The sequence below is a fragment of the Mastigoproctus giganteus genome, chromosome 11, assembly GCF_048544385.1.
Source record: "Mastigoproctus giganteus isolate SK-2022 chromosome 11, ASM4854438v1, whole genome shotgun sequence".
NCBI lineage: Eukaryota > Metazoa > Arthropoda > Arachnida > Uropygi > Thelyphonidae > Mastigoproctus > Mastigoproctus giganteus.
Window position 1 is genome coordinate 89722948 of NC_143585.1, and position 24474 is coordinate 89747421.

The 24474-nt window shown below is 37.2% G+C and overlaps 1 protein-coding gene across 3 annotated transcripts in view; it reads right to left on the reverse strand.

The window, feature by feature from the left end:
* LOC150078244 (protein FAM204A-like) overlaps positions 1-14112 on the reverse strand; it is a 76647-nt gene extending 62535 nt beyond the window's left edge. For 2 of the 3 annotated variants that reach the window (XM_090384774.1, XM_090384772.1), the window contains exons 1-3: positions 13800-13902; positions 9419-9624; positions 344-501 (exon numbers count right to left, since the gene is read on the reverse strand). In XM_090384774.1, the coding sequence (XP_090240900.1) occupies positions 344-501; positions 9419-9613 (353 nt within the window). In that variant the 5' untranslated portion in view covers positions 9614-9624; positions 13800-13902. Of the gene's footprint in view, positions 1-343; positions 502-9418; positions 9625-13799; positions 13903-14041 lie in introns of those variants that run through there. The other variant, XM_090384773.1, reaches the window with a different exon arrangement.
* Between the last annotated feature and the right edge of the window lie 10362 nt (positions 14113-24474).

Consider the following 24474-nt stretch of genomic DNA (forward strand, 5'->3'; position numbering starts at 1 on the left):
CTGTAGTCAGCTAAGCATGAATCAATGCACTAAAGGTCAAAACATATTAAGTGCACAGTTAAAACCGAGTAAAAATCCCAACAGCAAGCCAATACTTCAGCAAATAAGCTGTTCTCAATTAAGCATAACTATATATCTTTCCATAAAAACTGTGACAAAATATTTCCTAAGTGGTTTTAATTTTAATTTCTAAAAAAACAAATAACAGAAAGTGCAAACAAGTGCTATAACTATAAGGTATTTTAAGAAAAAAGATGTTATAATTTTAATAACTATCATTTCTAAAGAATTTCCAAAAATTACCAATTCCATTTGAAAGCAGAAAAAAAAAACAGTAACTTACTCATTTTCTTTGGATTGCTCTTCAAGTGCCTGCCTTATAAAGACATCTTTCATGGCCCTTTTTAATAATCTTTCAGTTTTCCTCTTTTCAATTTTTTGTTCTCTAACTGCAGACCGTTTTCTTAGTTCCTCTGATTGTTTTTTCAAATCATCAAACTTCTGTCAATAAAAATGAATAAATAATTACTTATTTATTATTATTTATCATGAAACTTTTCAACATTTCAAAACTCTTATTCAAAATAATGATAAAATATGTAATGTGATTAAGATAAAGCAGTGAGTTGAAGAATATACCTCAAACAACAGTTTAGAGTATTCCATGGAAGTATTCACTGTTGAAATCTTAAAATTTTCTAGTGCAGACAATAAAACTGAATGATAAGTGCAAGCAATATTAGTTTTCAAAGCAAAAGAGGATGGTACAGCAGCACAGCTTATTTTCAGTGGTGAAGTCATACTTTTCACTTTAACAAGAAGTCAACCACCCCAACATTCAGGTGTGGGATACTCCACCTGACCAAGTCATCAAATAAGATTCTTCAAAAAGAAATCTGTTTATTGTTTTTGCCATTTGACATCACAAAATTTAGGGACCTGAACTTTAATGCAGGATTACTGCATTAAACTTCCACATTAACATCTTTGACACCTCACTTCATCCATCACTGAGGCAGTGTGTGTGTGTGTGTGTGTGTGTGTGTGTGTGTGTGTGTGTGTGTGTGTGTGTGTGTGTGCGCGCGTGCGCACACGTGCAGGTTATTAAAATATTCTAGCATGACCATATGAAAGTGGTAAATACCTTAATATTTCATACACATATGGTGCTTTTAACCCCCTCCCCCAGGTTTCCATTAACCCCAGGGGCTCACACCTGGTGAGTATGGGCTTGGCAAACCCAGGGTCCTGAGCTGGATATCATCATTCTTCTCTATCTCGGTGATTCCTTTCTACTTCCGACACCCACTCTCTCTCTCTCAGGGTAATTTTGGAAATTTTTTGGCTGGTGAGCATAAGTCTCAGGCTTCCTTGGATCATACGGCTAATAATAATAATAATGATGAACATCATGTGACTTCTTTTTTGTAGAGATATATAAAGGAAAATTTATATATCTCCTAAACCTTAATGCAGGATTACTGAGAGTGGTATCAATTACCTTTTACAAGACATACAATAATTACAATACATGCAATTTCAGCTCACTGTTCCCTCTTCAATACTGCTAAAAAAACAGCCCTAAGTGAATTTATCGATTCTCAATCTCAAAAAGGAAAGAGGATCTTTTCACAAATATTCACATCCATCCCTCCAGCTACAGGCCTGGGCAGATGTTGTCAGATCTAGTCTTCTCTCATCCACTGATGCAATGCCTATGTTCAAGGACTCTTCATGTTGTGACATGCTGTCTAAAATCTCAATTTCATCTTCAGAATGGAAGTGGCTAATCAACTCCCTTCTGAACTTCAACTAAAGTGGCTAATAAACTCCCTTCTGAACTTCTCTGCAATAGGATCGGATGGTATCATCAATTGCTGCCTCAAAACTGGCAGTTTTTTAATTTCTAGACATCTTGGTGACTGCGCGGGTAGCACAAATGGTATTTTCACCATCCTCCCCCACAACAGGTTGAAAAGACCGGATTTGAATCCCGTCACTGACATGAGGGACTTTTATGGGCTTTTTTCACTCCATGGCTTAGTTAGTCAGTCTCAGGCGTAGATAGCAAGGTTTTTTACCCTGGCAACTTGGGTTTTTCATCCAGAAAAAGGCAAATCAGCCATAGAACACACAATTTACGAACATAATACACAATGCACAGCAGATGAATAAAAATATTCAGGTGGCCTAATATGATAATTTAGACATCTTGGGAAATCTTTACAACCAAACTCACACTGAAGCTAGTGCACTTCCAGACTGGAAATGCTATGGAGTTACTCTTGTCCCCAAGCATTTGCTGCAAAGCCACAGGAGTCAAATGGCGTCAGGCTTAACTCTATTTGCTCCCCTTTCCTAAATCTTTGAGACAAAATCTCTTGAAACAACTTTCTAGGCAAATTTTTTCTTCTAGACCAACATCAATTTACTATGGCATCTTAGCATGTTCCATTGAAATATCTTCTTCCACTCATTTCCACAATTTATGCAACTTGGAAGAAAAAGGAAAATCTGCACTGCTTCTCCCTTAACATCACTGCTGCCATCGACTCCATTGCTGTTGGTCTTCTGATATCTCTACTCCAGAACTATTACTGCATCTCAGGACCCTGCTGAAAGTGGTTCAATGGTTACTTTACAATCGCACTCTTATCTTCTGATCATATATTAAGGATTCCTTATGTGCTGTGATGTAACAACTAGATCATAAGTATCATCATCAGCCATTTTCAATCCACTGCAAGATGAAGGCCTCTCCAGCAACTTTCAGTTCCTTCCATTTTGTGCAATGGCCATCCATTTACTACCCACAAACTCTTGAATTTCATCTGTCCATCTCCGTTGTTATCTTCCAGATTTTCTTCTAGCTCCTCTTGGGTACCATTCTGTTATTTTCTTAGTCCATCTCTAATCATGTCTTTGAGCTATGTGTCCTGCCCAAGACCATTTTAGTTCTTTAGTTTTGATAAGAATGTCCTTTACTTGAGTTTGCTGCCTAATCCACGTGTTTCTCTTCTTATCTAACAGTCTGATTCCCAATATAATTCCTTCCATTCTTCGCTGTGTAGTTCTCAGCTTCTCTTCCATTCTTTTGGTGAGTGCCCAAGTTTCACTTCCATAAGTCATGGTGGGGAGTATACATTGATTCATTATTTTACATTTCAGACAAACTGGGATATTGCTCTTCAGTATGTGACTATATTTCCTGAATGCTATCCATCCAAAATTTATTCTTCTCTTGACTTCCAGCCATTTATCATTATTACAGCTAATAACTTGTCCCAGATAAGTATATTGTGTCTCCTTGTCGAACTCCTTTCTCAATTTTAAATTTACTACTGTCTTTGTCTAGTCTAATAAAGGAGGTAGCATTCTCATATATTTTCTTCAAAATCATAATATAAGTATAGCGTAGCTCAATTTTCAGCACTCACCTCATAATAATCTGCTTGGTTTGATGAAACTTATAACAGGTATATAGTAGTTATAAAACTTTTAAATTCCAATTAGTAGCTATTCGTAACTTAGTGTAATTATGAAATTTAAAAATTTAAAAATTTACTAAATTATGAGCTTTAAAATGTGTTAAAATTTGCCTAAGAAAGGAAAGTGCACATTCCATTCTATAGTTGTCTTATTAAATTCCTGTATTAAAAATTAATACATGAATTTATACACTCTTATCTTCTTTAACAAATCTGCAGCCTGTATTTGGAACATTAACTTAGGCTTGTTCTTCTCAGCCATACTCTTATTTTCGTTCAAGTTACCGAAACTTCACCACTTATGCTGATATTTTCCTGGCATTTCCAGCTCCTTCCGGCAAAGTCAGCCTTTTCAATTCATCATTTAGGACTCAACAAATGATTGATAATTTCATGGATTATAACGCATTTTTGTTTGCATTTTTTACTACATTTTTTTCAGTCCATTGAAGACCAAATATCTACTATTTGCTCCTTCAACAATCTCACCTTTCCTAGAAGTTAAAAGCCTACCTATACTAATTCCTCCTATAAACTAGATTAAATTCTTAGGAATATGTCAGGAGTACATCAGGATTCTAAACTTCTCATCACAGTCTACTCCACACAGCTTCAATCTACCATTCTAACATCATTTTAGTTTATGAAGTGTGGCCTCACTGTCATTCATAATCCAAACACTATACAGAAATGTTTTGCTATCTACATCCTACTTCTTTTCCTCTATGTCACTAATCTGGTCTTTCATCTCTAAGTCCACCCTTCAGCCTATTATGTCAGCCGAATATTTTCTCATCAGATGGTTAAATGCCAAGCTTAGACACCCTATTGTGTCATCTCAACCTCAACTATACCAACAAATTGAAATAGTGCCTGTTACTTTTAGCTGGCAATACAAAGCGATTCAATGTTTTGTTTTGTTACTCTGATCACTAGCCACAGTGACTGCCTTAACATCTGGGAATTTCTTTGACAAATCCACCTAGGACTACCAGAGCCTCTCCATCTCTTCAGTCTAAACTCTCCAAAATCAACAGACTTGAAACTTCATTCATCAACAACTCCATCAAGTTAGCCACCTGCTTTGGTCGTGAATCTGCTGTCTGAATCCATGGCACAGTATACAAAAAGTATTTCAAATTCTCTCATATTTAACTTTTAACTTTTGCAGATTTTTATCTGCTGTTTCATTGAGCTTATTACATTTTTATTTTATTTTATTATTTTGTTAAAGTCACATTTACCAATTTTATATGTTATTATTATCACTTAATTTATGTGATATTATAAGGGGTGGGGCCACAGAGGTGAATGAAACTCAGAAGTGGGCCAGTAGCAAAAAAAACGTTGAGAACCACGTTCTAGAGCACCCTTTAAATTCTATAAGATGAGTAATAAGCCACCCAAATCCACAAGAAGGATGCTTTCATCCGTATCAAGACTGCTTAACACATCACTCATTTTCTAAGCTCTCAACCTGGCAGTGGTCACACAGAACCTGGCTGGTGCCAGTCAAAAATATTGATTATACAATAATTTGGCACATATGTTAACAAATATAGCTGTTCTATATCTATTAACACGAGTGTTAAATGGTCTTTGCAGCTTTATATTTAGTCATATTATTCATTTTATGCATATTACTAGAGGGCTAAATCATTGTTATTGTTTTTTTAAATGCTAAAAAGTCTGCTTGCTGATACTGAATATATGAATGCAACAGAAATCCCCATCAAATACTCTATCACATGATAAGTAACTAAAAATTATGAAATTCTACTAAAAGAAAAAAAAAGGATGAAATTAGCACAAGCACATAACAAACCAAATTAATGAGAACTACAGATGAAAACAACTCAAAATTAAGGTGAAACAGAACAGCTAAAGGAATTTCCTGAATTGAGGATCAATAATCTATAAATTATTCATATTTAATTGAAAGCTTCCTGTAAATTGCAGAATTTACTTTTGGAGTACATTGCAGGGGAACAACTTTTTAAAAATGATACAGTAATTTTGGCATTATTATAATAATAATTTTAAATCATAGCTGTTTGTTAATATTTATTCCATCTTCACTAACTATTATTGTCAAAAAAAATAACTAAAACTAATGACAAATTCTAATTTACTGTATAGAAAATATTTTATAAAATATATACAGTAAACCCTTGATTTTATGGACCTTAATTTAACAGACCTTAGAAATAACAGACAATGTCCACTGTACTTAGCTTTTTGTCCAATCAGAACATAGTGATGAATGATGAATGTACCTTGGTTTGATGGTATTTAACATTAGTTAAAATTTAAATTAAGAATAAAGCAAATTTAACTTCCAAATAATGAGGAGACTGACCTGGATTTCATTTATAAATACAGCATCAGATAGCAAACCCAAAATAGTGCACAAAGCATTTTTTTCTCTTTTATGATCACTGGAGCAACCTGTTAAAATGCTACACTAAGTCATGTTTAGAGTTCTTACCATTATTATGAAATTATAAGCAAAACCAATTATTGTGTCTTCTGCTCTTTATATGATTCATATTGTGGAGAGTACAAGAGGTCAAGAACTGCCTAATCATCATCATCACCTTCCATCAGCCTTTGAGTGCACTCGATATAATGGCGGGGAGATGACCCCCCCCCCCACCAGAAAGTGTATTCAAAAGTTCAGCCTCTGCATAAGCTCCAGTTTACTATTCACTCACCACATATCATGGCTTTAGTTCATTATTAAGTCATTATATAACAAGGAAAATTTTCAAGCTCTTCAGCAAGATACAGCATTACAAAATTTTGATTTTATTTCATAGTAAAACAGGTTTTCATAACATTCTAAAAATTTCAGCAAAAATATTAATTTCTTTCAAATGTAATCGGCAATCGGATTTAGCAGGCCTTGATCCCATATAGTCCATTAAATCAAAGTTCTTACTGCATACAGAAACACTTAAGTGTAAAATATTTTCTAAGATTCTTCAAAAAAAAGTAGCCAATTTTGAAATACCTGTTAAGAATTAGTAATCCACTTGAAAATCAGAGGTTTTTTTTTTTTTTGTTATTTACAAATAAAAAAATATTTTTTCTGTTTATACTCAGAGTGAGAGCAGTTAGTACTGATAAAATTATCCAAGGAAGCATGCTTATACAGCATCAAACAAAAAAATTTATAGACTTCATTTGCCCATCTGTTCTAATAATTTAACCAATACTCTAAATTTATTCAATCCCCTTACATCTACAGCACTAGATGGAGCTTTATTCTGACAATGAGTTACTCTCTCTGGCTTAAGGCAAATTTCTACTTATCTATTCTGCAACTGCCTATGCAAATTAAATTTATGTCCCCTTGTGCATATAAGCTAATAAAAAAGTCAACATTACATCAGAATTTGGCTCACTTAGACCAGTTAAAGCCTCAATTCACCCTGCTAGCAGTGTTCCAGTCCACTGACAGAATCTGATTTACTATCCTAGCAGACTGCACTGCTCACAGGGCTTCACTGTGGTGATAGTAGTAATGGCAAATGATGCAAGAAAGCAAGCATGCACAGGTATCAGCCAAAAACAGTTCACCCATCCATATACTCCAAGAATTTGTCTAGTTCTCCCTTGAATTTATTCAACCCATCCACTTCCACAACAACAGATGGAAGCCTGTTTCAACAATAAAGTGCTTGCTGGTTGAAGGTAAACTTCCACAAATCTATCCTGTAACCATACATCAGCCATACTGCAACCCTACACAAAGGGATAATCACCTCCTTATACTGCTAGCAAAGTTTCTGTATACCATTGACAAAACCCCGTGAGGTGTTCTGGCAGCATGTCTGCACTGCTCAGAGAATTTCGTGTCTGACTGCACAATTGCCCCAGGTCTTTTTCATTGTCCACTACCCTAAGTGTAGTACCATACTTCAAACCCACAGAACCAACTTTTCATCTCCTCTTTTATTCATTCAACTGCCGTTTTCTGGAACAACCTTCCTTCATACATATTTCCTGAAAATTACAATCTACAGAAGTTCAAGTCCAATATCAACAAATATCTTCTTTCGTCTTCTCAACCTCCAACCCAAGCACGGTACTAAGTACTATAGGTTATAATACCTCTCGTGTTTGGGGTTCTCATAAAAAAAAAAAAAAAAAAAATACAACTGATAAGTTACTCTGGAGTTACTGCTACCGATTTGCGGTACCTTGCATTTGTCAATGTTAAACTTCAACTGCCATTTCTTAGTCCATCGACCCAATTTTCCTAGATCTTGTTGCAGTCGCTCACCCTGACTACTGTTAGTAATCATCCTGCCAACCTTTGTATCATCTGTAAACTTAGACATTAAGCCTGACATACCTTCATCAATATCACTGATAAATACTGAAAACAACTATGGCCCCACCACTGAACTCTGGGGAACTTCAATAATAACATTAGTCCATGAAGAACAGTGCCCATTGATAACCACTCTCTTTCTTCTTCACTTAACCATCCTTTTATTCATAGCAATAACTTGCATAGGATTGATCGAGTGTATGCTTCACCATACACTCAATCAATCTCTCCTAGAACTTTTTCATTATTAGCATTAGTTGAGGCAATATGATACAAGAAAGCAAGCTTACACAGCATCAGCCAAAAAAAACCTTTTCCAATTCACCCATCCAGTCACTCCAAATATTTGTCTAGAATTTATTTAAATTTATTTAAACTATCAACTTCCGCAACAACAGATGGAAGTCAGTTCCAGCAATCAACTACCCACTGGCTAAAGGCAAATTTCTGCACATCTATTCTACAACTGTCTTTCCTCGATTTGAATCTATGCACCCTCGGGTTTATAATCTAAGCAAGCAGAAGAATCCCATCAGCACTGGGCCTGCTCAATCCATTCAAGGTCTTATACACCTCAATCAGAACACCTCGCAGGTTTCTAGTCTCCAGATGCTGAAACTAGCAAAACTTAAGCCTTTCTTGGTAAGAGCACCCCTTTGTTCCTCCCACCAATCTTGTTGCCCTTCTTTGTACTCATTCTAGCAACTCTGCATCCTTCCTGAAATGAGGCCTCTAGACCTGTTCGCAATACTCAAGGTGTGGTCTGACCACTGCCTTATACAAAGGGATAATCAATCCTTCTCTATGCCAGTAAAATTCCTGTATATCATTAACAAGACTCCATAACCACCTCTGGCAGTCTGTCTGCACTGATCAGAAAACTTCATATCTGACTGCACAATTACCCCCAGGTCTTTTTCATTCTCCACTTCCCTAAGTGTAGTACCACACAGTGGTATCTCTTGTATTACTGCTACCCATATGCAGTACTTTGCATTTGTCAATGTTAAACTTCAATTGCCACTTCTCAGCCCATCTGCCTAACTTTGTATTATATCACCTTTGTATTATTCACTACCTTGTAGTAATAGCAGTAGCAGCTTGTAGAGTTTGGAGTTACCCAAATGGTATGTTATCCTGAAATTAGTACTATTCACATACAATACCTTGCATTTATCAACATTATCCCTCAATTGCTATCATTACATCCATCCAAACAGCTTAATCTTGATCTTGTTGAAGTAGCATAGTCAGATTATTGTCACGAATCACCCTGTAATCCTTTGCACCGTCAGTAAACTTAGATATTGAACTTGGTATACTTGCATAAGTATCATTAATAAATATCAGAAATGACAATGAACCAAGCAACAAACCCTATGGGATCCACTCATAACATCAGACCATGAAGAGAAATGGCCATTTATAACATTTAACCATCACACAGCACAATATTTGCTTAACCTTCCCACCTCACTCAATTTTAATAATTCTCAACAACACCTTCACATAAAACCTTCAACTATATGTTAAATACCTTACTCTCATGTATATACAGATACACACATACACAAAGTTACAATTACCTTACCTTTTTGAATCCTATAAACCTTGAATCAGACTGCACCTCATATGAAGAACATGAATTTGCTGTTGCTGTAAATTCTGGATTCTTAGTGTCACCTTTTCCACTATCACTTTTCAAATTTTTTTGTTTTTTAACTTCCCATATATTGATTTCAGTGTCACTGACATTCCCATCATCTGAAAAAGAGTTGCTACTCATCTTAAAATAACCTGTAACAAAATTAATGCTTGAGAACAAAATAATGCAATCATTTATACCTTAATTATATGTAAATAGTATCTTACATTACAGTACTTTAAAAGTGATTCACAACAAATTAAATCTTTATAATGGTATAAATATTATTTATACCATTATAAAGATTTAATATATAAAGATTTATACCATTATAAATATAAAGAATTTTATATTTCCAACTTTCCTACACACCAGGTTGCTTCTATTGTCATAATTACATGTTAAGGGGAAAAAACAAAAGACTGGTTTCCTTACCTAATGTGGAGTAATGATTAAGCTAAGAAAATTATTTGTATACAGTGGGCATTTGATAAAAGTTGTTAATTGGGTCCTTAAAAGTGTGATGGACAGAAAACAACAGATAAGAGTGTGCATATTATAACAAACTTGCATATTAAAAATGATAATTAGTTGCAGGGAGGTTAAACTTTGGCAGTAAACTCATTTTTCAGATAAATTAATACCAATAAAACTAGTTTAATGATAATTTTAGTGATTAAATATATAATATACCATCAATTTACTTCTTTAAGGAGTGAATCATCCTCAATGTACACACCAGGAACTTAAAACCCAAAAGTTGAGTTGCAAATTCCTGGAGGCATCATAATAATCTGCTTCTCCATCTCTTCATCTGGTAACTCCTCTGAAGTCATGAATTCATTCAATTAAGCCAAATGGGCCTTGAGTGTTGAGCTTTTCAATGCATGTCACCAACAAATCTTCAACATCACAGGGCTCTAATTCCAAACCGAACAATCCATTCCTGCATTTCTTCAAGTGTCTGCTATTGAAATATATGTTTAGGCCATAAGTTCCTTCATGTAGCATTTGTACAATAAAAACTAACTTCACCATAGGCCACTGTAATTCTGTCTGTTGCAATCTTGACATTGAAGAGTTTTCAATATTCCCTTAAAGTAGGCCTCCAAGTAGTTACTGAATATGATACAATATTATTGCTTGAAATAGCAACCCCATTCTGGTTCATAGGCTGCAAGAGTGATTTAACAATGGGGGGAGGGGGGAATGGTTTTCTTCATTTCATCTCCAAGTATCCTATTTAATTCATCCCATCAAGGTCATCTCATTGACCTGGAGCATTTTCAAAGAACACAAAGCCTCCTCTAAAAATCCGTTCTTGATGAGGTAAATCTTTACAGAGGAAAGGATGGCAAAACCATTCTTGAAACAAGGCATTGTAAACCCATGCTTTCTTGTTTGACTTCAAACCAAGAAGCCTAAGCCTTCCAAGGCTCTTGGCACTTGTAGTCGTAAACAAGTCTGTTTCAACTTTAATTCCAAGTGGTATTGCCTCCCAGAAGAAGTCAGTTGATTCTCAGATGATTTATTATCTAGCAAGTACTTTTTCTTCCTCCATGATAAAAGTTCTATTTGCCATTTTCTTCCAGAACAGACCCATTTCATCAACACTGAACACTTGTTTAGAATCTAAGTTCCCCAAAATTGGACAAATTTGTTGACATTACTCCCTACCAATTGGATATCAGCACTTTCTGACTCGTAACAAAACAAATTGCTGTAGTATTAATGTAGGGAATAAAAATAAACCTTGTATGTACAACTACATGCACTCTTATTGTACTCTTCCCCCCCCCATACTAACCCAGCTACTCCTTAAATTTCATCAAATTCAGCATTACCCTTGTCCTTCTCACCCAGAATGGGAAGGGTCTCTCAAAAATTGATGTTTCTGATTTTTTTACATGCCAGTGATGATGGGATAAGGGTGTGATGTCAAAATCTGTTGGTTATGTGAAGAATAGAAGAGTGATTAATAACCAACATTAAGGAGCACTCCATCAGGGATGGTCAGACTAAGTAGTAACATTTTAATGCTACACAATGAAAGGTTTTACACTTGTAAAATAACTCCAAAATAATTTATATGCTATGAGAGGTTAAATTAAAAATAGTACAGGAAGAAAGGAATTTTGGGATTATGGTACAGACAGATATGAACCTCTCTGTTCTAGATATAAACAGTATGTTAGTCTACAATTTAAAAAATGGCCAATAAATGGATTTGAAGTTGGAGGCCAACTGCCAGTTTTACTGTTTAACTGGCCATATGGAAGCCATTCTTTTATTATTATTTAAAACTACTTGGAATTTAAAAACAAAAAAAAAAAATTCAAAATTTAATACAAAAATGCCACAATTATATCAGTTTCAAATCTGCTGTTATACACAGATGTGACAAGACGGTATCAAGTTAACGTTATTTTTTTAAAACAATCTTAACTTTTTATACATTTGCAGAATGAGTGATACCAAAGTTGAACATATCAATTTTAACAAATCTCTTCCTCATAAAAGGTTAACAGTTGCATCATTATCTTTATTTTTAACAAATGGAATATTAAATAAGCTACTTTTCATTGAATTCATAAATGATCTTCCTTCTTTCATCTGCTGGCCCATTATAGCCTTAGTTGCTAATGCGCCAATAAAACCCAACCAACCAACCTTCTTTCATCTGCACCTCCAATGTTCAAGTTTCTCTCTATGCAAATGACCTTAAGATCTACTCAGCAGTGAAGGAGATAACTGATATGGTACACACAGATATTGTGACTTGCCTGCTAACCCCTTGAAGTGGAAAAATCTCTTTCTCATCCTGCAGATCTCCATAACTAATAAATACAGAGTCAACTATTAACTCTGTGATCATCAAAAGGTGTGACCAAGTTAATGATTTGGGGATTCTCTTCTCAAGCAGTACTAAATTTGATGCCCATGTCCTTAAAATCACCAACAAAGCATTCAAAACACTGGGATTTATCAAACAGAACACCTACAAGTTCAAAAACTACAGATATTCTGCCATCCTTTATAAAACTATAGTTCTTCCAATCCTTGAATTCAGCTTGCCCATCTGGAATCCTCACACAAAGACTTTGATTAACAAAACTGAAGCAGTCCCAAAAATTCTGTCCGTTACCTTACATTCCATAATCCTCTATTTTATCACTGTGATAAATATAATATTATAAATCGCTGTGTGATTACTTTCATCTGAGGCCTCTGTGCACTAGAAGGTTTATTGCTGGTATCACCCTTCTAGCCAAAGTAATCGTTTGTTATTTGGTTTTTAGGAGCATTAGCAACTAAGGCCATACTGCTCTGGGGATATGCGGTGGCTATTCCCTGACCTTTCCGCATCCTCCATATTTGGTGGTCACGGGCTCGAACCCCGGTCTAATCAAGAAGTGTATGCTACGCACTGCTGCTCCTGCCCACCTGGCTACTGAGGTGTCCACCAAAGTAATCACTGGAACTTTAGTAAAATCAACTTCAATACTCCTTGCAGACAAGTGAGGAATCTTACACTGTTTCATCTTGACTTTGCTACCACTGACTTTAAGTTCAGTCCACTGAACAGAATCAGCAAATGACTCTCTCTGACTTTTTTGACAATTCCCAATCACTGATGAACTCCATCCACAAGTTTGAACTGCAAAGTGACTAGCTCTCATCTAATTATTGTAGTTTATGACTATTATTTGTTCTATTATTTTCCTATTCTCTAATTAATTTATTTATTATTTGTTTTACCGGTAACTTAACTTAATGCATACCTCTTTTGTACATATGATTTTAATGTTTGAATCTATATAAATGTTTATCGTACTGTGGCATATCTTATTATTGTTATCAATTGTGTTCACTGTTCTCTCAGATACACTGTTAATGGTTACCTGTTGTGTATCTTGTTATTAATAAAAATAAATAAAAACTATTGAAAGTGTAACCTTGCGTTTGTCAAATGTGGAAACCCTACTTCCTTTAGCAATGCTGATGAAATCTTTGCAGGGACAAATTTAATTCCTTGTGGCAAGAAACACTAGTCTGCCACCAAGATATTATATTTTGTTGGAATAAGTTGTTGTTGGTTTGTTGTTTAATGGCACAAGGGCTGCTAAAGCTATATTGTGCCTGCTATACGTTGTGTGCGCGCGTAGCTCACTTTATTGGAAAGCCGTTAACAAGTATGAAAATATCAATTGTTCTTTTGTTATTTTTTCCTTTCTTATTCTTTCCAAAAACTACTCTATTCATTAACATGACAAAATTAAAAGTATTCGCGGTAAATTAGAGGACTCATAACATTTAATTCTCTCACAATTTCATGACGTCCACATTTCCTGCGATAAAATGTTGAATTAAAAATCGTGGAACAAAAAAATGCATGAAATAAACGGGTGATTCGTCAATCTATATTATTTATTAAAAACTTAATTAAAATAATCCATTCATTCAAATTTATTGCGCAGATAAGCACAAAAGTAACCTCTCCATGCTACAAAATTTCACGCTAAATAAAAATAAAAAAATTCCATTTACATTGTTACCAACGTTGCAAACCTTGAATTCGTATTAAAAATCCGCCAAAACATAATGAAATCAGCCAGATTACAGTTTACAACGAAAGTTGGCATTTCACCTTGGAATACGTACACAGTACAGCATTTGAGTCAATTATTAATCAATTCAGGAGTATAATTAAAATAATGGTACAATTAAACGATAAATTAGCATTAGCATTAGTAGAGGCATTTCATGCAAGAAAGCAAGCTTATGCAGGATCAGCCAAAAAATAAATAAATACTTCACCCACTTCTTCCACTTCACCCCTCTGTTCGTTCGAAATATCTGTCCAGCTGAGCCTTAAACTTATTTAGGCTATCAACTTCCACGACAAGGGATGGAAGTCTGTTCCACCAACCAACCACCCGCTGGCTAAAGGCAAATTTCCGCACGTCTATCCTACGTCTGTCTTTCCTCAATTTGAATTTATGCCCTCTCAGGTGATTATTCTGAGCAAGAGGAAGAATCCCATCAGCATTGAGCATGCTCAAACCATTCAAGGCTTTATACACCTCTATCAGATCACCTCGCTGGTGCCTAGTCTCCTGACACTGTAATTTGCAAAACTTAAGCCTTTCTTCGTAAGAGCATCCCTTTGTTCCATTCACTAATCTTGTTGCCCTTCTCTGTACTCGTTCCAGCAGCTCTGCATCCTTCTTGAAATGAGGCCTCCAGACCTGTATACAGTACTCTAGGTATGGCCTGACCATTGCCTTATACAAGGGAATAATCACCTACTTATCCCTGCTAGAAAAATTCCTATATATCATTGACAATACACCATGAGCTACTCTTGCAGCCCGTCTGCACTGATCAGAGAACTTCATATCTGCCTGCACAACCACTCCCAGGTCCCTTTCATTCTCTACCACTGTCAGTGTAGTACCACAGAGTTGATATATTATTCTGGGGTTGCTGTTTCCCATATGTAGTACTTTACATTTGTCAATGTTAAACTTCATTTGCCACCTCTCAGCCCATCTGCTCAATCTTTCCAGATCCTGTTGCAGCAGCATAGTGTCAGTAGTGTCCTTGACAGCCCTGCCAACCTTCGTATCGTCTGCGAACTTGGACATTAAGCTTGATATACCATCATCAATATCATTTATAAATACAGAAAACAATAATGGACCGAATACTGAACCCTGATGGACTCCACTAATAACATTAGTCCACGATGAGCAGTGTCCATTGATTATCGTGGACTAATGTTTAATGTTAATTTAATGTTTAATGTTAAATTAAAATACAGTAAAAAAAATTATTATGGCGAACAACCGAGTATGACAGAGAGAGTACTTCTCAGTTCAGGGGTGGAACAAGACTAGATTTAAGAAAAACTATACATCGTTTGTGCAGGGACAAAACTATAAGTTCTGCTCTACTCCCATCCTCCACCCTCGTGGGTAGGACAGTTGGTAAAATCGCAGCCCTCCCCACACCGGGTTGAAAATACCCGAGTTCGAGTGCAGTCGATGACATGAGGAATTTTTATGGGCTTTTTTCACAACGTGGCAGAATTAGTCGGTCTCAGGCGTGGTTAGCATGATTTTTTCTTCTGGAAACTCGAGTTTTTCGCCCAGCAAAGAGAAAAACGACCACTGAACGCACGCAATTTACAAACAGTATATACGGAGCAATATGGCATTACATCCATTGCATCTGATGAGTACTGGCTTCTTCGGTGGATCCTCTTCAAGCATAAACTGCCACCACTCATACATACTTCAGATATCACCCAACTTCTAAATTACAGAAAAGTCTCCAAACGGATATTTGCCCTCCGCTTGCTTGTGTCAATTAAAATGATAGCGGGTGAAGTCAATACACCAAATTTTTGGCAGATGTGCAATTGGAGGATCCCCCCAAAACCCTTAAGAGCCCTCCCCTCTCTGCAGTCTGTGGCGTGGAGGCTCAGAATAGGGGATAGATTCCTGCCCATGGAGATGCTCCACAATGTCCAGGAGATGGATGTGGACTACAAAAAGTTCATAGAGGACAAATCGTACAGAAGACGCATCATCAGGGACCAGCTTTCGTCTTCAACCGAGTGACTGCCATCGTCCTTTCATCGCTTTTCATGTGTCTTCATTTCACATGTTAATATTAATTTTAGATGTAAAATATGTAATTATACGTATATTTTATGTCCTAATATATGTTTTAAATAATTCTTCTTGTATAAGTTATTTAATGTTAAACCCCTAGCATTGTCGCTGTTGTGGATATTATTGCATCAGGCAATCATGTAACCAATCACTGCCTGCAATAAAGATATATACAGGGTGTTTCAGTTAAACGTTTCAGAACTTCTAAGAGGGGTAGGGTACATCCTGACAACTCGAAATCATATAGCAATGTGGGGTCGGAAATGCTTTCCTGAAGCGGTGTTGTACACAGAAGCACCATAAAAAGAAAAGAGACCGTAAGTGAGAAATCGTTTTAATAATACATGAAAAGAAGCAAAAGGTACATGGATTAAAGTAAGTGTTCGAAGTTTCTTCCACGGGCTACAATGCATGCCTCACATCTCCGACGCATGGACATCCGAACATTCTGGAATACTCCAGGCGAATTTCGAATTTCTTGAACAAGAACGCCAAGTTAGTAGGATGGATGATTACACGAACGCAGAGTTAGCCGATATGCATTTGGCGTACGGGGCTGCAAATTGTAGTGGGCCAGCCGCACAGCGTTTGTACGCGGAACGATATCCGACGAGGCGTATTCCCAGTCATAGTTTCTTTGCAAGACTGCACCAGAGGTTAGCTGAGAGAGGTTCATTTGAAAGAGCTGATAGGGACAGGGTAAGAACAGCACGGACTCCAGCCGTCGAACAGAATGTGCTGCAGCATGTACAGGGGAATCCAAGAACGAGTACACGAAGTCTAGCAAACGCATCGGGGTTTCCCATTGCAGCGTCTGGAGGATTCTCCGAGAACAAGACATGCATCCGTTTCACGTGCAGCGTGTCCAGACACAGCAACCGGAGGATTATGCACCTCGTATTGCTTTCGCACAGTGGTACCTTGGAAAATGTGCTACAAATCCCCTTTTTCCTGCTGAAGTGTTGTTTTCCGATGAGGCATCCTTCACAAGGGAAGGAATTTTCAACACGCATAACGACCATATCTGGGCGGTCGAGAACCCGCATGCAATACGACGTCGTGCAGCACAGATTCGATTTTCGGTCAATGTATGGCCCGGTATTATGGGAGATCACCTCATCGGACCTTACCTGTTACCGTGTTGTCTAATCGGACCTATCTACTTGATCTTTCTGCAGCAAGTATTGCCACAACTTTTGAGAGATGAACAGATTTCTGCATCGACGCAACAGACAATGTGGTTCCAACACGATGGAGCCCCTGCCCATTATAGCGGAGATGTTCGTAACTACCTGGATGTCACATTTGGTCAACAGTGGATCGGACGTGGTGGTCCCGTGCGTTGGCCTGCTCGGTCACCCGACCTATCATGTCTTGATTTTTATTTCTGGGGTCATATGAAATCGCTAGTTTATGACACCCCTGTTGACAATGCTGAGGAGCTGGTTGCAAGAATCGCAGTAGCTGCCGAAGAAATTCGAAATTCGCCTGGAGTATTCCAGAATGTTCGGATGTCCATGCGTCGGAGATGTGAGGCGTGCATTGTAGCCCGTGGAAGAAACTTCGAACACTTACTTTAATCCATGTACCTTTTGCTTCTTTTCATGTATTATTAAAACGATTTCTCACTTACGGTCTCTTTTCTTTATGGTGCTTCTGTGTACAACACCGCTTCAGGAAAGCATTTCCGACCCCACATTGCTATATGATTTCGAGTTGTCAGGATGTACCCTACCCCTCTTAGAAGTTCTGAAACGTTTAACTGAAACACCCTGTATATTAGTCGCTGATGCTCCTAAAGCCCTACAACAAACAAACCGCTGCCCCAAAGCTCAATAGTAACAAAGTTATCAGAATCACAATCTTCCACACACACACTGTGTGGAAGGAATTTGAGTTTGAATCCTGTCGGTGACGTGAAGAATTTCTATGGACCTTTTTCAAAAAGTGGCTGAGTTAATTGGACTCAGAGGTCGACATGGTAGTTTCTCCTCAAAACTCGGATTTTTCGTCCAGCACAAAGACAAGGCAAAATATATACCGCACACTATGGTCTCAGTAACTGATGAGACTAAAAGTCTTAACAAACAAACAATTCTCCCCCGCATAACAAACAATTCTCCTCCACAACCAGATCTCGAATCCCTTTGGTGTCAGACCTACCACCAAATATAATACAGGGTGTCCCAAAAAGGTGTAACCAATTTTAAATGTTTGTAACAAATGTAATTTTAATGATAGAAACACAAAACCTGCGATAAATGTGAGAAAAACAGTTAAAGTTTTTACTTCAATAATCGGTTCTAATAATCCTTTCTTTTCTTTTGCAGATTGTGACCGTTGTCCTGAAGTTTAAGTAGAGAAGTAACAAATGGATCCCGTGACCAAAGCACAGGTAGTCGAGTGGTTTATTGTAACCCGGTCTGAAACGCAGGTTCAGCGTAATTTCAGGAGTAAATACGGGATAAAGCCACCAACCGGTAACAGCATCAGAAAGTGGTATCAGCTATTCAAGGAAACTGGTAGCGTCCATCCTAAGAAAAGCCCTGGTCGACCAACATTGATGCAGGAAAGAGAGGAAGTTGTGAGAGACGCATTCCTTCGTAGTCCTCGAAAATCCGTTGGAACAGCAGCACAGGAACTGGCCATCCCCAAGACTTCAGTGCATAGAGTGTTGCAAAGAAAATTGAAAATGCACCTTTATAAAGTGCAGATTCTCAAGCACATAACCCGGGATGACCGTGTGAAACGTAAACAGTTCGCAGAAGACATGTTGGTGAAAATGGAACAAGATGAACGTGTAATGACACGAATTTGTTTCACGGACGAGTGCACATTTCATGTTTCGAGAAAGGTGAATAAGCAAAATGTCAGAATTTTGGGGTCTGAAAACTCACACTGCGAGCAGGAGTATCAGCGAGATAGCCCAAAGGTGAATGTGTGATGTGGCATCATGGTTGATCGTGTTATTGGACCCTTTTTCTTTCAGGAAGCGACTGTGAGAGCGGAAAATTAACAGAACATGTTTGAGCTTTATGTATATCCTCAACTGGGTGAACTGCCAAATGAGGTTATTTTCCAACAGAATGGAGCGCCGCCATATTGGGCTTTCAGTGTGAGGAGGTCTCTTGATGATAAGTTTCCTAGCCGTTGGATTGGGCGTGAAGGTCCCATTGCGTGGTCACCACGTTCACCAGATTTATTCCCTTGTGATTTCTTCTTATGGGAATTCATCAAAGACACAGCCTGCAAGACCTCTGTTGCAGACATCGCAGACTTAAAACGCAGGATTACAAATGCAATTACTATGATTAAGCGTGACATTCTTGAAAAAATATGAGATGAATTCTATTACCGATTAGATATTGTTCGTGTGACAAGTGGTGCACCTGTTGAATGTCAATAAAAACTTCAACTGTTTTTCTCACATTTAGCGCAGGTTTTGTGTTTCTATCCTTAAAATTGCATTTGATACAAACATTTAAAATTTGTTACACCTTTTTGGGATAGCCTGTAGTTTCTCATCGGACAAGACCACTAATAATTTGTACTATGTCAAAAGTAATAAAATATGATATCCAAGCAATCCCTTGAATAAATTTCATAAACTTTCAAAACTCCTTTTAAAACTACCGGTATTAATATACTGTATTAGTATTAGTAGAAGAAAATGATGCAGGAAAGCAAGCTTTTACAGCATCAGAGAAAAAATAATCCATTTTAACCAGCAGTTTGTCCAGTTCTCCCTGAAATGTATTCAAATTACTTACTTCCACAATATTGGATGAAAACTTGATCCAGCAAACAAACACCTGTTGGCTGAAGTCAACCTTCCACACATCTGTTTTGCAACCGACCTTCCTCAATTTTAATTTAAGCCCCCTTATGTGAATAGCCTACGCAAGAGAAAGAATCTCATCAACATTGAGTTTGCTCAAGCCATTCGAAGCTTAATTACCTAAATGTAGTCAACTCGCAGGAGAATTACAAAACCGAAGCCTTTCTTGAAAAGAGAACTCCTCTGCAGGAGCGGATTAAGGTCGGTTGAGGCCCCGGGCGCAGAAGAAAATATTGGCCCCCTTAAAAAAAAAAAAGAGAGAGACAGGGAAAATAAAAATACATGTTAACCATTTTTTTAAATAAATAAAAAATATTATGCACTATTAATGTTTTATTTCCAATAAAATTTGAATATAATATATGTATAATATAATTAATAATAGCATAATAATAATCACAAAGTTTTGAACTACAGTAATATGTTCAACTAATTTGTTGGGGTTTTGCGTGGGCCCTTCAGAAGTCGGGGCCCAGGGCGCGCCAGGTGCGCCCGCCGTTAAATCCGCCTCTGCTCCTCTGTACCCTCTCCACATCCCTTCCAGCAGCTCTACAACCTTCCTAAAGTTGGGCCTCTAAACGTCTATGTAGTACTCAAAATTTCGCCTGGCCATTGCCTTATGCAATTGCATAATCACCTCCTTCTCCCTGCTACCAAAATTCCTATATACTATATCCATGTTAAATTTCAGTTCCATTTCTCAGCATATCTGCCCACTTTTTCTAGATCTTCTAGCAGTAACTTACCTTGATTCCAGTCATTAATCCCTCTTCCAATCTTTGTATCATCTGAAAACTTAGACATTCAACTTGGTATATCTTCATCGATACCATTAATAAATACAAAAAACAATAATGGGCCTAGCACATATCCTGTGGGACTCCACTAATAACATTAGGTCACAAAGACCAGTGCCCACTGATAACAACTCTCTGTTTCTCCCACTCAGCCATCCCTTTATCCATAGCAGTAATTTCTTTTAAAGTCACAATGATCCAATTTTTCCAGCAGTCTCTTATAAGGAACAGTATCAGAAGCTTTCCTGAAATCTAAGTATTGTATACATAATACCGAAATTAATTTTTACATTCACTTCCTCTGTCACTGGATCATATTATCCAGTAAAACTGATCATTAGAATTTAGCATTTAGCATTAGTAGAGGCATATGATGCAATAAAGCAAGCTTATGCAGCATCAGCCAAAAAAAAAAACAAAAAAAACCACTCCCATTTCACCCCCTCCGTTTTCCAAATACAAAATTCAAATACCTTCGTTCCAAATACCATCATACTAGATCTCCACTTAACAAAATTATGCTGTGACTGAAGTATAACTGCATTTCTCTCTAGATGGTCCTGCGTTACGTCAGTAACCAATGACTTCATTATTTTCTCCTGGAACAGAAATTAAACTAAGAGGTTGGTAATTATTCATGTCACCCTTTGATTGCCTTTTATGGCTACATCCGCACATTTCCAATTTACAGAAAACTCTGTTGAATACAAAGATGTTCTCAAAATTACAGATTAGAGTTTGGCTACTTCCTTTACTGTCTCAGTTAATGTAACTGGATACATCCCATTCACTCCAGGTGCCATTTTATATTTAACTTCAACAATTTCTCTTACACTTTTCTATCCGTTATTACATAATCATTTAGCTCCTTGTTAGAATTTCACAAACTCCTGGAATTCACTTCCTCAAAAAATTCGTCATGTGTGAAGGTAAAAGCAAAATACCTATTCAGTTTGTAGCAACCTGAGCAACATCATCAACAGTTAAATCATCGATATCAGGTACTCCATTATGATTCCCCTTTCTTCTAGCGTTTACGTAAATAAAGAATTCTGCTGTTTTCTTTGCATCCTTTGCCGGAGATTTCTCATAATCTGCCGTTGCTTGTAAAACCTCCTTTGTAAATTGATTGCAGACAAATTTATATCTACCATAGGCTTTTGTATCATCACCTGACAATTTATATATCTACCATAGGCTTTTGTATCATCACCTGACAATTTATATACCTCCCATCCATTTTTCTTCTCTGCGTCATGTCTGTCTTCTCAGTTCATCTGACATCAATTAAGGTGTCTTGAACAGTACTTCTAAGTTGGTATAAAAAGCCTACTAGCTTCTATGAATATTTCGCTGAATGCTTTCGAGTATAATTTGCTGTTTGTAACACTTGTAATCCCAGTGCATTTCTTTACTTCAAACAATTTTTCTTCCACTTTCCTCTTTTTCTTTTTTTCAGTTAGTATAAAATCATTAAGCTCCCTGTTACAAATGGGTGCACTTCTGGCCTCCACTTCTCTAAATCCTCTTATGTGAATGTACAGGCAAAATAATCATTCAGCTTGTCGGCAAGCTGAGCGGGATAATCAATATTCGATCCTTCGATATCAAGTGGACCAATTTGATCTGATTCATCCACTTCCTTCTAATGTTTACATAAGTAAAGAAGTCTCCTGTTTTTCTTTGCATCCTTTGTTAAAGATTTCTCATAATCTGCCTTTGCTTGCATAGCCTACTTTGTGACTTTATTACCGACTGGTTTATATCTACCATAAATTCAGTGTAATCTAATAACTCAGATAAATACCATGCATTTTTCTCCTCTCCCACGTGTGTCGTTAATTCATATGACTTCTATTGAATAGTATTCCTTAGTAGGCATGAAAAGCTTAGTAGTTTCTGTGATTATTTTCCTAAATGTTTCTCTTTTAGAATTTGTTGTTGGTAACGTCATTAGTTGGTTGCACTGTATAGAATTTAAAAGCTCCCTAAGACTACCGTAGTCTCCTCTATGAAAGCAAAAACCCTTCCCTTTGCTCTTGATGGTACTTACACCTTGTCACATGGTGGTTCTTTTATCTGCAGATTCTTAATGCATGGAAGAATCACTGTTGTAAATCAGATCAAGGGTAGTAGGGTAGTGCTCATGATGTCTCTCTAATATTCTGCTGTAGAACACAGCGATTCAAGAAATCCACAAAAGTCTTGCTAGTGAGGCAGTGACCAACCCACAAGTTACAGTCAATATCGTGAGTTATAATTCCCCATTATAAGACATTCTGATTTACTGGTTCACTTTATTTCTCTATACAGTTGTTCGATGTATTCATCAGATTCATTAGGCCTATAACACAATCCTATACTAATTTCCTTCGTGGGTAGCACAGTTGGTCGAATAGCCATCCGGCGCAACACCGAGTGGAAAAGATCTGAGTTCGTATCCCGTCGTTGATGGGAAGAAATTTTATGGGCCTTTTTCATAATGTGGCTGAGTTAGTCTTTCTCAGGCGAGAGTAGTTGTTTTTCCTCCCAAAAACTGGGTTTTTTCTTCCAGCGAAAAGAAAATCGACCACAGAACACACACACAATTTACACAGGATATACGGAGCAATATGGCCTTAGTTGCCGATGCTCCTAAAACGCTCCTACAATAACAACAACGATTTTTTTGCTTTCCCAGTGCTTATATCACACCAAACTAACATTGCACTGGCCATCCACATCAACTGGATGCACTGCCTTAAATTTCACGTGCTTCTTAACTAAGAGTATTACCCCTCCCCATGTCCTATCTCCCGTTTCTGTACACATTGTACTCTCCACATTCAAATTTTGCACCCCCTATATCTGAGTGACACCACATCTCTGATAACCACACAATGTGTGCATTTAATGACTTGACCAGCCATCCAAACCTATCAGATTTATTCATTATGCTCCTAGCATTTATTTGTATTCAAGGATACACACAGCCCATGCATTTACCTGTTCCATGATGACTCACAGTAGGCCTTGAGTTCCACGCTAACTTTCTTTCCAGATTATTGCATCTTCTGATAGAAGCAGTGCAAGAAGTGCTCTTAATCTGTTGTTCTGTGTAACCCTCAAGGCTAGCAGTTTTCCACCCACCTAGCACTGCCTCGATAGCATCAGCTAATATTCTTGAACCCTTTATATTTCAGTATCCCATTCCTGTAGAAGCAGTCTCTCATGTTATCAAGCACAGACCATGGTTAAAAATTTCTACCCCATTAGCACAATCTCTCAGGCCCGAATTGATTGTGACAAGGTTCTCATTGCATACACCCTCCTATCGCATCTGGAAAGAATTGCAGATACTTTCAAATTTAATCCTCACCGCGACTTTTTTTCAACATTACCTGTACTTGTTAAGTAAGTCTGCAGATCTCCTACTCTTAATGTCATTAGTGCCAACGTGTACAACATATCAACTTTTGCTCCTGGCAGATAGACCCTGGTCCTATTTCACCTATCTTTTTTGCCAATATATTTCTCATTTCCATGAAAATAGAGTCACTGACAAAATTTAGCTCCTTTGAGAACCGCGTATTCTGCCTTAGGGGTTACTGTTATGTTGCCTGATGCTCGAGATCAAGGTCTGGAATCTCAGAACTTGATGAGCCCTCAATTTAAAATCTTTGAGGGCATTCACCCTCTTATCAAGCT